The 14,116-nt window shown below is 36.6% G+C and overlaps 1 protein-coding gene across 1 annotated transcript; it reads right to left on the reverse strand.

Moving 5' to 3' along the window:
- Positions 1-290: 290 nt before the first annotated feature.
- Positions 291-13,960, reverse strand: prdm15 (PR domain containing 15). The gene is given in 25 exon segments (XM_051907862.1): positions 291-1,305; positions 2,055-2,258; positions 2,508-2,585; positions 3,478-3,653; positions 3,743-3,826; positions 3,906-4,037; positions 4,127-4,246; positions 4,396-4,475; positions 4,584-4,747; positions 6,430-6,573; positions 6,818-6,949; positions 7,045-7,139; positions 7,423-7,590; positions 8,345-8,432; positions 8,568-8,662; positions 8,797-8,918; positions 9,426-9,579; positions 10,240-10,345; positions 10,347-10,498; positions 10,574-10,676; positions 10,792-10,944; positions 11,021-11,174; positions 11,680-11,773; positions 11,922-11,961; positions 13,885-13,960. Coding segments are annotated over 24 exon segments (3,378 nt in total). The 5' UTR covers positions 11,953-11,961; positions 13,885-13,960; the 3' UTR covers positions 291-756.
- Between the last annotated feature and the right edge of the window lie 156 nt (positions 13,961-14,116).

Below are 14,116 nucleotides of genomic sequence, written 5' to 3' on the forward strand. Positions count from 1 at the left end.
TTAAAGATTTGATGGTTTTGAAGTCCATGAAATGGAATGCACAACTCATTTTGAAACAAAATAACAAAAATACAAAAAAAAAAAAATTTAGGGATACATCAACAGCATGCAGACACTACATGCTGGTATTTGATATTGGCCAATATTACAGATTTTTTAATGTAATGTTATTGGTGGATATTCATTTTATGTCATAAATTTAATGTTTTAAATATTAAAACTTTGTTTAATTACAAAATTTGTTTAATTTTATAGCCTATCTATTAATACAAGTTCAACACATTTTAAAGTCCAAGTCTGTACATGCATTTATTGGAAGGACAACCCATTTTTCTTAAAAAAAGGAAAGAAAAAATAGAAAATATTTCCAGTTAGCACTTACAATACAATATATCCATGTGTTGCATTTCTATAGATTCATTCTTTTTGACATCACTCCACAGGTGCTACAGAATGACATTAAACAACAAATATAATTTTAGTTATCATTTTGAAAAACTAAGGTCCCTGTTTTATCTTAATTCATAACCAGACACATTTCATGCATTCATAAAAAAAATAATATTCAGCATCTTAATAATTTGTTGAAATTGTCTACTGGTTTTTCATAAATTCAAACAAAAGGCGTGTGCCCTTATAGTCACAGTCGTATTTTCAATAACGAGAAGTGCTCAATTAATAACAAAACCTTTCATCATATTGGTCCAATTTCCGAAATGGGACCTTAGCTATAAATTACATCATACACTTCATTTCTCAGTAGCTGAACATCTGTGGTGCAGCAGTGGTTTGTTGTTGAGGAGGTCCCGTGACTTGCGGCTGAATCTGATGCCTTTGATCTGGCAGTGGTTGTGGCTGCTCCGGTGGTGCCTGAGCGGGCTGAACATCCGTCTGGGTGTCATCTATGGTGGTCGCATGATCTCCATCGGCCGGTGTGACGGGCCTCCAGGTTAAAGCGGGCTGTTCCAGTTGGTGGGAGATCGGGTTGACGAAGGTAGTGAGGTTGATGAAATGCGCCACTGATTGCGGAGCCGTGGTCCCTGTGGATCCCACCGCCTCTGACTGGAGATCTGCTGGACGGTTGTGCAGCATGGCTGAACCGCTGACAGCATCAAAGGTCACGGTAAGGATGGAGCTGTCCAGGGTGAGGGGCCGATCGCTTGGAGCGAGGTGGCTGACGGCGACAGGCTGCAGGCTGCTGAACTGGGCAGGAGCGGGTGTGGTGATGGGAGTCACAGTGATGTTGGTTAAACTGACCGAGCTGGAGGGGGCTGGAGGGGCGCTGGGGTCAGCCAACACTACCACCTGTGTGTGTACATTTGACGAAGGAGATTATTCAATAGAACCGAATGAAGCAACACCTCAAATCAAATGCACAACCAAACAGAAATATCTGTCCATGAAATGGCATTCGCAACCCATTTTGCTTCTGTGATTTCAGGGTAAAACAAAATATTCAACAAGAAAAAAAAATATATATTTAATATATTATAATATATAATAATATATAATTAATATATTTTTAATATATTTTTGTAATATTGATTATTTTCTCATCCAGTTTTTTTTTTTTTGTGAGGAGACACTGCCTCCCTTGCCTCAAAGGAAATGCCCCTGCTTTTTGAATGAAAAAATATTAAAACATTTTTTAATGTTTTTTTTCATTGAAAGTCTGCTCACCAAGGCTGCAATTATTTTATCAAAAATACAGTAAAAACAAGGATATTGTTAAATATTATTACAATTTAAATAAATTTTAAAATGTATTTATTCCTGTGATGGCAATGCTGAATTTTCAGCATTTTTTTCAGGATTCTTTGATGAATAGAAAGTTCAAAAGAACAGCATTTATTTTAAAATATAAATCTTTTGTAACATTATAAATGTCTTTACTGTCACTTTTGATCAATTTAATGCTTCCTTGTTGAATAAAAGTTTTCATTTAATTGAAAAAAATCGTACTGGCCACAATCTTTTGAACAGTATGCTCAATTTTGTTTTTATGTTGACTTTAAAGAGTGAAATGCTAAGAGATCGTTCCTGACGGAACAAACCTGCTGAATGCTCTGCACAGCAGAGTTGGTTTCATCTCCCACGGTGGTTGAGAACTCAGTGGTTCTGCTGGTGAAGTCAGCATACTCGTCTGAATCAGACAGCTCAGGCTCATGAGGCAGGAGTTTTGCCCTCTTCTTGGAGGGATTGGAGTTCCTGGAGGCTTTTTCCGCAGCAAGAGAGCTTTTCTCCAGAGTCAGAGAGGGCTGAACAACAGCGAGAACAAACAGAAACCAAATAATGAAAAAACACATTGAAATGTCTCTCATGTCAGAGCAATAGCCTTGTGGACATAAATAGAGCATCTGTGCTTCCTGTCTCATCTACACTATCCTATCTAATAAAGACCAAAAATATAACTAAAAAAACATAGAAGAAATATCTCTCATGCCACACTATCCTCCTTTAATTTTCATTCTCTATCATGATGCAATACAGGCTGTTAAAAGACAAACCTGTGCAATACTAATGGTAGAGGCGTCGACTGTTGATGGTTCTTGAAGATCAAAGTCACCCAATCGTACAGCCACAATCTGAAAGATCACACGAAGCTTAGACATATTGCTTTCCATAAGCTCAAACATTTTAAAGGTGTGATCAAAAAATATAATATGTCCTGCACATGATATGAGGCCAGAAATGAACAATTAGTTCCCACAACTTACTAATACGTCAGCACGTTTTACCATTTAGTTCCCTCATTTTATGTAAATAGTGCACACAATATAAAATTTCGTTCCATTGTTTTAGTTAAATCAAAACGAGGGAATGAATTAGTTCAATGTGGCCACGATTTACTATAACGAGGGAACAAATTAATAAGTCGTGGAAACAAACTCTTAACTTGTGGCCACTATTTACTAAAACGAGAGAATGAATTCTTAATTCGTGTATATATATATATATATATATATATATATATTTGTCCGCATGTCATGTGCGGGGCTCCGTAACTATGAAATAAAAATGTCCTTTAAATTCAGTCAATATTTTGGGATTTTATATACATTAATTTTTCACTTTAATGAATTGATTAACATTATTTAGGTCCAGTTAACTCTGACTAAATTAGCATGTAATTTACTCAACAAAAACAATACTTATTTGATGAAAATTTACAGATAGTTATTTGAAAAATGTATAGTTTATTTATTTAAACATTTATTTAATTTAAATGTGGAAAATGTACAAAAGAATAAAAAATTTTTCTACATTTTTCTTCTCTGTCATTGTTAGTGCATCATTATCTTGTCATGATATTTTTTTGCGTCATATTACATATTGTGTTTTAATTAAAATAAGTGAATTATCATTATTTGTCATTTTCATCTTAATTATCATAGACAATATCAAAAGAAAAACTTTTTCAACAAATATTTTACTCAGTAACATCATTAACCCTGGAAGTGTGTGGTTGTTTCTCACCTCGGGGTGTTTCCGGCGCATGTGGCGGTTCATGGAGGCTCGTGTAGAGACTTTTGTGCCACACAGGTGGCAGCTCTGAGCCTCCACCTTCTCATGAGTCAACTGCATGTGTTTCTGCAGCATATACTGCGTCACATACTTCTTGTCACAGACGGAGCAAGAAAATGTCTTTCCAACTGCAAAAGAGAGAAAGATGAGAGTAAATATATTAAACTGTTTTACTGTAATTAAACCAAACTCTGTGTAATATTTTAGTGACCTGTACCTGTATGGATAAGCTTGTGCGTTTCCATTGTGTTTCTCTCACTAAACGTCTTCCCGCACAGTTCACACATGAAGTCCTTTGTGCCTGGAGGAAAACATTATTATATTTTGAGTCATTTTTTGTAATGTGTATCATATGTAACATTACAGTATATGATCCTCACCAGTGTGTCTTTTGTAATGCTTCAGCATGTTGACTTTCTGGGCAAATTTGCGGTTACACTCTTTACATTCGTATTCTTTAATTCCCTTGTGCAGCTTCATATGATGCCGTAGAGCATGTTTTGTCTTCATGCCTGGAAAACACAGATGCACTTATGTACACATCCAGTTAAAATTGATGCAAGGTGTATTATGGGATGGAGAGGGAGATAAATGTCTGCACCTTTCCCACACTCTGCACACAGGAAGTCTCTGACGTTGTCATGGACTCTCAGATGTTCCTTTAGCATGTCTTTCCTGGCGAAGGACTTTCCACACTGATCACAGCAATGGCTTTTTACTCCTGCAGCGGCCAAAGGGTTTATCACTTTTAATTAAGCCTTGTCTAAAAATTTAAGTAATTAAATACTTAAAAATCAAAGAAGTTGTTCATCTTAGAGCATAATATCTATTTTTCTACCTGTGTGCTATACTTGTAGTACTAAGACTCACCTGTGTGGATGATTTTGTGCCTCTCCAGGTTGCCGATGCTGTTGAAGATCCGTCCGCACATGTCACATGGATGAATGTATCTGTGAAGAAAGTGATGGCATTTAATTTTCCTGCAAAAAAGAATCTTAAATGTTTTTCAAAAGCTTCATGAAGAAGCAAATATTTTAAATCCAATCTGTCTGTCTTACTTCTGCACTGCAGGATCGGGCAGGTGGTCTCGGTGAATGACCAGGTGAGCATTGTACGTGGCCTTCAGAGCAAAACGGCGGTTGCACATGGTGCAGTTGTAACCTTTTTCCTTATGCATGTCCATTATGTGTTTCAAGTAGTCACGACCCTTGGCGAATGTCACCTGATGAAGTTAGGGTTAGGTAAAAAGTGGTGAAAAGAGAGAATGAATGTTAATGGTGCGTAAATAAATGATTTTGCTGGCAATAAAAGATTAAGCAACATCATGAACATCACAATGATTTTAATGTACTTTTTATTTAGCAATGAAATGTTTCTGTGAACCAATTAAATTTCAATGATTTGTTGATGGCCCCACTCAAAAATTTTCATGGAAGTCTATATATTTGATGTGTATTTTTTATATAAAATGTTTTAGTGGAAATATATGTAGGTAAATATTGCTGTTTATTACTATTTATTGTTCATATAGTGGTGCATACAAATGAATAAATAAATATCAAAACATACACTGATTATTTTTTACCTAGATTTTTACTGTATTTTAATTTTTGCATTAAACGTGAATGTACTTTGCAGCAATAAATAAATGAAGTGATGGGTACTCAATTTAAAAAAAAAATGCAGCATATATATATTTATAAATATATACACTCACCGGACACTTTATTAGGTACACCTGTTTAACGGCTTGTTAACACAAACTTCTAATCAGCCAGTCACATGGCAGCAATTCAATGCATTTAGTCATGTAGACATTGTCAAGACAATTTTCTGAATTTCAAACTGAGCATCAGAATGGGGAAGAAAGGTGATTTAAGTGATTTTGAATGAGGCTTGGTTGTTGTTGCCAGACGGTCTGCTCTGAGTTTTTCAGAAACTGCTGATCTACTGGGATTTTCACACACAACCATCTCTAGGGTTTACAGAGAATGGTCCGAGCGGTAGTTCTGTGGGCAAAAATGCCTTCATGATGCTAGAGGTCAGAGAATGGCCAGACTGGCTCGAGCTAATAGAAAGGCAACAGTAACTCAAATAACCACTTGTTACAACCAAGGTCTGCAGAAGAGCATCTCTGAACGCACAACACGTCAAACCTTGAAGCAGATGGGCTACAGCAGACACCGGTGCCACTCCTGTCAGCTAAGAGCAGGAAACTAAGGCTACAATTTGGATGGGCTCACCAAGATTGGACAATAGAAGATTAGAAAAGCGTTGCCTGGTCTGATGAGTCTCTATTTCTGCTGCGACATTCAGATGGTAGGGTCAGAATTTGGCGTAACCAGCATGAAAGCATGGATTCATCCTGCCTTGTATCAACAGTTCAGGCTGCTGCTGGTGTAATGGTGTGGGAGATAATTTCTTGGCACACTTTGGACCCCTTAGTACGATTGAGCATCGTTTAAATGCCACAGTATTGTTGCTGACCATGTCCATCCCTTTATGACCACAGTGTATCATCTTCTGATGGCTACTTCCAGCAGGATAACATGCCATGTCACAAAGCTCAAATCATCTCAAACTGGTTTCATGAGTTCACTATACTCAAATGGCCTCCACAGTCACCAGATCTCAATCCAATACAGCACCTTTGGGGTGTGGTGGAACGGGAGATCATAGATGTGCAGCAGACAAATCTGCAGCAACTGCATGATGCTATCATGTCAATATGGACCAAAATCTCTGAGGAATGTTTTCAGAACCTTATTGAACCTACGCCACAAAGAATTAAGGCAGTTCTGAAGGCAAAAGGGGGTCCAACCCGGTACATATTATACATAAAATAACATCAAAAGGCTGAAAATTTCAATTAATAATCATTAATGACATTAGCTCCTACTTTACCTGACATTTCTTGCAACTGTATTTGTGATGTTCAGGATCGTTCTTCTCATCTTCCTCATCAGAACTGTCGTCACTCTCCTCCATAGAGATGCCAATCTTCTTAATGAAGTCCTCTCTTTCCTGCTCGTCCATTAAGGCGATGTCCTGAAAGAGATGGTTTCGGAACTCAATTAGAGTACACCATAACATATTAACACTCTTTACATTAGTTATTATGCTCAACTAGCTAACTAACTTTTTAAGCATGTGAATGCCCCTTAACAAAAATGTCTTTAATGGGAGCCAGTGGACCCTATTTATTCAGCACTTCCTTCAGGCTGACTAGTCAACTATTCATTCAGATGACCCACCAACTACTTTATAAATTTTGCATGCCACTATTCCTCACCTTAAAGTGAACATGAATGTGATCTCTCAGGACGTCCACACGGAAGAACCTGCGGCCACAGATCTCACAGGTGTATTTCTTGTCCCCGTGGGTTAGTAAGTGTTTGTTCATGTTACTCCGACAGGAAAACACCTTGAATAAAAAGTTATTTGTTTTATTTATTTATTCAACGCTGCACAGATCTGATATGAACAACAAATATGGTGTCCTTGGTCTAGGAACACCACCTTTCCACAAATTGGACACGCCGAAGGCTCCTTTCTGTATTTGCTTCCCTCCTCTCCGTTCGCTTCAAGCTCCTCTCGTTTCATGTTTTTCGGGCCTGTGGAAAAGCAATGGGTTGTGGAAGCCATTAGTGCACACACAGAGGAAGTGACATAATGGTTGATGATCTTTACCTACAGAGAAGGGCAAAGAAAGTTAATGAGGCCTAGAAACAGAGAACTCAAGTAGAGCAGATGTTTGTGTTTATTTACTGATTAGATAAACAGATTTTACCTGCCATTTTTAACTTTCAAAATGACTTTTTATGAATATTGAATATTGTTTTATCTGAAAAATCTAAATAAAATAATTTATTTAAAGCACTAACGTTTGTAACTCACCAACAACATGCCGCCTCTGGTGGTCCTGCATGACATCTTTGCGGTAGAACATCTTATTGCAGATCTCACACGCGTACAGTTTCTCTCCGTGTTTCTTCTTGTGCTTGGACAAATTACTGTTAGTGGAGAAAAACCTTGAACATATCTCACACTGGAACGTTTTGTCATCTGCAACAAGAGGAAAACAAAACATACAAAATAGATGTTGTGCATGCTGTCAAATACATATTGTATTCATTTATACAATTTGGAAATTTTATTTCTCAAGGCGTGTATTATAACTCAAGTTATACATAAAATACATTAATTGTAAAACTGGTAACACTTTGCAATAAGGTCTCATTTGTTAACATTAGTTAACGCATTAACTAACATAAACTAACAATGAGTAATATATTTATACAGCATTTATTAACCTTTGTTAATGTTAGTTAATAAATATGTTCATGTTCAAGATAGTTCACAGTGCATTAACTTAATGATAAAAGATACAACTTTTGATCTTAAATATGTAGTAGTAATGTTAAGATTAACATTATCTATATAAATGAAATCTTATTGTAGTTACTGTAAAATTTAAACTTTTCATTTAATTAATTACCTAATAATATCCTTATTAATTAGTTGTGTCTGTTTTTGCAACTGTTTTTAGTGAATTAGTGAATTAAACTGACAGCCCTAAAAGAAAAAGTAAATTGACCAATAATACAATAATATATTAAAAAAATAATATTAAAGTATACATTTTCATAAAACACAAACATTATAATTATTATCAATAATAATATTAATAATAATTATTATTAGTAGTTGTAGCAATAGTTTGGAATAACTCCCCATAAATCTAAAACACAGAAATGTACTGTGCAACATTTTGCTAAAATTATTTTAATGAATGAATATTAAAATGGAATCTATTTACCTGTCCTGCAGTTATGAAATCTTAAGGCATTTTCCACTCGAAAGGATTTCTCACAGGTTGAACATTTGTACCTATACTCTATATCAGGCTAAGAAAACACACAAATACAACATACAAAGTCACACAGATTCATGTAAAATGAATGTATCTTGACATTTTAAACATACTATTTTTAACAGTAAACAAAGTCAATAAACAAAGTTTGGTTAAAAATGTGCAATACCTCATTCTTGCTGTGTTTGTAAGATATATGCTGTTTAAGACTCTCTTTTCGACTAAACATCTTGTCACACTCATCACACTTAAAACACTTATCACCTGTAAGTGAAGAAAACAGTTTATATTAAAAAATAAAGCATGACACAAAATTATTCAGCATATGGCACATCTAATAACCCCAAAAGGTGTTATGCAGTGTGATAAGTTATTTCCAGGGATGATGGGAGAGTTACCGTGGGAACGGATGTGTCGGTTGAGGTTGCTGCTGTTCTGAAACACCTTACAGCAGAGACAGCACTGGTAAACTCTTTTATGATCACCACCCTGCCGCAGAGATCGCTTCCTTATACCAGGTCTAACAGGAAAACAGGATAAAGAATTGATCAATGAAAAGAAGTGAAATTACACTACTGTTCAAAAGTTTGGGGTCAATAAGATTTTTTTTCATGTTTTTGAAATACAGTAAAAACTATTATTGTGAAATATTATTACAATTTAAATACCTGTTTTTTATTTTAATATATTTTAAAATGTAATTTATTCCTGTGATGGCAAAACAACTGCTGCTTAATATCGTTAAAAACAGTTTAATATATTTGGTTAATATTTTTGTGGAAATGTGATAAATTTTTTAGGATTCCTTGATGAATATAAAGTTCAAAAGCACAGCATTTATTTAAAATAGAAATCTTTTGTGACATTATAAATGTCTTTACTGTCACTTTTTATCAATTTAATGCATCCTTAGTATTAATTTCTTTCTATCTTTCAATAAAACAAACCCCAAACTTTTAAACAGCAGAGTATGTGCTTTTAAAACACAGAGGATGTGACATAAATGAATTGTCAAGTTTGCTCTTACTTCCCAGAGGAGATGGGGGAGCGTGTCACCCGAGATGTTTTGAGTGGCGGGCCGTCTTCAGCCACCATGACCTCTTGGACATCCAGTACAGACAGAGGAACATCAGGAGCCACAGTACTGAGAGGCTGCTCACCAGATGCAGGAACAGTGGATTCTGCAAGAAGAGAGGTGAAAAATAAAGCTCATTCAAACAATTTTTCAAGTGTTACTTTTCTGCAAAATGTGTTTTAAAAACCTACTTTGCAGGTCTAACCCCTATAGACTAGGGTTGTCAAAAGTACCAAGTCGTGTAGTGAAATTTTAAAAAAGTGATGATACCAGCATTTCCCCCTAGAATTTTGAGCGCCGTTGAGCAGATTCTTAAACACTTCTGATTGGCCATTGTGTCACACGCTCAACAAATATGTCTGTGATTGGCTACAATGATCAACACTTCAAAAAACATGTTGTAAATAGACATCATTGACGCTCTTCACCGAGCCCTTACATCTCGTCTATCAGCGGTTCCCTAATATATCTGCTGACAGATGCCTGCTTTCAAACGCTCCCATGTGTATCTGTGTAAGCGCTCAGTGAAGAGCGTCAAAGATGTCTATTTACAACATGTTTTTGAAGCGTTGATCATTGTAGCCAATCACAGACATATCTGTTGAGCGCGTGAACACAATGGCCAATCAGAGGTGTTTAAGAATCCGCTCAAAGTGCTAGGGGGAAATGCTGGTATCATCACATTTTTAAAATTTCAGTACCGACGTGGTACCGAAGTCGGTACTTTTGACAACCCTATTATTTACCCCTGAAATTCCCACCTCACCTTGACCGGAATCAGTTGATCCACTCTGCGCAGTTTTCTGTGCTTTTGTCCGTCGTGGTCTGCCTTGTTTTCTGGTTGGCTCAGGTGGGGTGAGGGCAACATTGGCCTGTGTTGTTTTGGGGTATCACCTCTGCAACCTGCTGGATAGGTGGGTCTGCGGCAGGTGCTGGGGTTTGGCAGAGAAGCTGGTCTGGGACAGGAAGGGTTTGTGTTGGTGGCCCCTTCGCCAGAGGGACTCCAGGTTTGCTGGACACCATTTCTGAAGGGGCAAATGATAAATTATGCCCAGCAGAAGTATACTGCACACTGCACAGATACTTTAAAGCACACATACCTGGTGGAGGTGGGAGTAAAGGTGGCCTAAGAACAGGCCGATCCATTTTTTTGGCATAAAAAGCTCCATACCAGACTCTCAACTCTGTTCCGGGCAGAACATCCTGAAATAGAGGAAATGAAAGAACAATTCAAGTAAATTGGCATTTGAAGTTTAATAACACACCGCAATAAATAAACCTCATTTTACAATCTAAGTCATGTGTAGCATCAATATACCTGTGATGTATTAAAGTAAACATCATCATCTTGCTGGTAGGCCGTCAGATTTTGGTGTTTGTGGTCTGTGGCAGGCCGAACCAACATCATCCAGTTACAGTCGTCTTCATTGGATGTGTCAAAACACACTACTGAGCCATCCTTCTGGAATATCTAAGATGCACAATAGAGAAAACATTAAGTATAGGCCATTTAGATAGGAGTGGCATATTAATGGTCTATTGTTTACCTTTAAAGGAAATGCACCCTCAATTTGAAGGCTTGGAACCCTCTTGGCCTCAAAAGGACCAAATCGAGTCCTCTTAACCAGTCGTCGAAGCACAAACACGCCTTCATTCCCCTCCTCAGCTGACCTGATCTCCAAGCTGTCTGGTAAAGACGACCTGGAACATGGACAATGATTATGTTCTTTATAAAATTTCTAATACATTAGCAGTCAAAAGTTTGAAATAATTAGGAATTTATATACTTCATATTTTTAATTAATTTATTCATTTTAATTTTACATTTTAATGACTCAATTAATCATTAGCTTTTCATCAACTCCCAGTCCCCCTGCAGTTCTTTCATTAACCCGTTTGGGAAACCCTGGCATAATGTAATGCTTAATGCATTTCATGTTGTTGATAACAAAGAATGGAAAATATTTTCTTTCTCTTTGTTTTTTTTTAATATATCTATATGGTACACAATAATCCCATTCAAATCTAAGTGATAAACAAGTCAAAAGTAATCAGAAAGTAATCAGAATACATTACCTAAAATGAGTAATCTACATGACATTACTAACTACAATTTTCGTAATAGAATTTGTAATCAGTAACGAACTACAATTTGCAAGTAATCTGCCCAGCACTGCATATACATAAGCCACTCATGTCCGCTCACCGTGCCCGACTTAGAACAAATGAGTCCTTCACCGTGACGATGGGCCCCAGCTCAGGACACTCAGAGTCATGGTACTGCCTGCAGTCCTCACACCCTACAGATAAAAGAATCACATGCAATATTATGCCATGTACTTGAATAAAACAAGGACACTGCAAAAAAGCTTGATAGTGGCAATACGGAGGATACAATATTGTTGCATGTATATTCATAAACACGTGAGATTATAGTTGTATACTTACAAATAAACTCATCTGGTGTCTGCTCTGCCATTCTGACACCCTAGAAATGATGCATAAAATACCTACTTTAGTTTTAAAACCTGTAACAATTTCTCATTCCATCATTCACTTGTGGCATGCTGTTGACGTTGCCGTTTGGATTTAAATAGGCAAATACTTTATCGCTGTGATTATTATGTTTCTAGCATGTTATGATTTGGAAACAGTTCTTCTAACCCTAATTGATGGAGTGTGTAGCTTTTCATTTCTTAACATCACAACATTTATTTACATCAAGAGGACCATCAATTTTTGGTCAAGATCTTGGAATGACAATGCAAGAGGTGAGCACTCTGTAAAGTCTCCTCCAGCACATCCCAAAGACTTTCAATGAATTTAAGGACTGGACTCAGAGGTGCCGATTCATGTGTGAAAATGATTCTTCATGCTTCCTCCCAAACATTCTTTCACAGTTTAAGCCTGATTATTATTGGCTTTGTCATCCTGGAATATGGCCATGATGTGTCTTTCTATGTGATTGCTTGAGAAATTAAAAGCTACACACTCCATCTGTAAGGGTTAAAAGAATTGTTGCCAAACATATAACATGCTAGAAACATCACTGTAATAATGATCCAGTCATAGACTCTTAAGTATTTGCCTATTTAAATCCCATTTTTGTTTTAGGCCGGGCAGTGTGTGTATATATAGGTTTAACATTTTTCATTTTAAATTAAAATATTAAAAAACATGTAGGCCAGTTTCACAGACAGGGCTTAGATTAAGCCAGGATTAGGCCTTAGTTCAATTAGGGCATTTAAGTAGCTTTTATAAATGTGCCTTAGAAAAAAAAAAACATTACTGGTGTACATTTTTAGACAAAACAATGGCACTGACATATTTTAAGATATGTCAGTGCAAGATGCTTTCAGTTAAAACAGCTCAAACATGCATTTTAGTCTGGGACTAGGCTTAAGCCCAGGGTTAGATTCTTAGAAATTTAACTTTGTTTTCATGTTGACTACATATATTTGAAAAATGTTAAACCATTTTCCACAACTATTATTTAATAATTCAAAAAATATCAGGTTCGGTTACCATCCAGTAATTATTAAAGTACTAAAGTACTTTTTAAAGACATAATAATATTAAAATACTATGTCAAATAACTTAAGCTAGCATTTCTCTTTTCCCTTTTAAATGAGACTTTTTTGTACAGTTTTACCATTACACAACCTAGACATTTTTTTAAGCTCCACACACACACACACACACACACACACACACACACACAAAAAGACGTGAATTTTAAAAAACATTCACCAGGTGTATTTAAGCATTTTGGCATAAACTAGGTTTTTAATATATTTTAATATAACTTTATAAATCTCGACTAAACATATGTACATGTCTAGCATGTATAAGGAGAACATTAATTTAAATAATACGTTATAAAAGCATAAGTCCTTAAGGTCTGAATGCAAAAACCATTGTGGGAAAAAAAACATTTAAATGTACTTTTCCATTATAAAGTGTTCATTGAATTGCTGTCAGTCAACAAAGCCCATTACACAATGCAACAGATTTTGTTGATGCTCCCAAGATCAACAATCACAACGCAGAACAGGGAGCTGTCCGCGCATGAAACGCCTGTAAGCAGCCAGGGAAAGAGTACAATACGGACCGACGCGGACAGAATCCGTGATTTGGGAAGATTTCAAACTGTAGCCGGGTTTTAACTCCGATCTCAGGCTGCGCTCGCTCTCTTTCAGCAATGCAAATGTAACAAAGAACAATCGGCATGGCGGATGGAATGGAGACGCAGCGCTCATCTGGAGCCAGAACGTTTGAAAGCGCAAAGCACAACAAACTCGCTTCGCTCACACTTTTCATTGCTCCTGCACATTCGAGTGAGGAGCATTTGGGCATTTCGTTCAAAGATTTTGAATATAACTACCTCACAAGTTTAGCATAAAGTCATTACCTGTTTTCCAAACGTCTACACATTTAGTGAATCCTGACTCCGGGTTCCAATCCGCTCCAGAAACCGCGCAGGACCGGAAATAAGACCCGCGAAAGGCATTATGGGAAGTGAAGTTTTTCCACAAACAGGCCACCGTGAGATTTTCGATCAATATTAGAGCTGATTAATTAGATTATGCAATATCTTAATCGAAAAGTACATATCTGAATCCTATTTTGACAGCCAAAATGAA

The sequence above is a fragment of the Ctenopharyngodon idella genome, chromosome 10 (genome assembly GCF_019924925.1).
Source record: "Ctenopharyngodon idella isolate HZGC_01 chromosome 10, HZGC01, whole genome shotgun sequence".
NCBI lineage: Eukaryota > Metazoa > Chordata > Actinopteri > Cypriniformes > Xenocyprididae > Ctenopharyngodon > Ctenopharyngodon idella.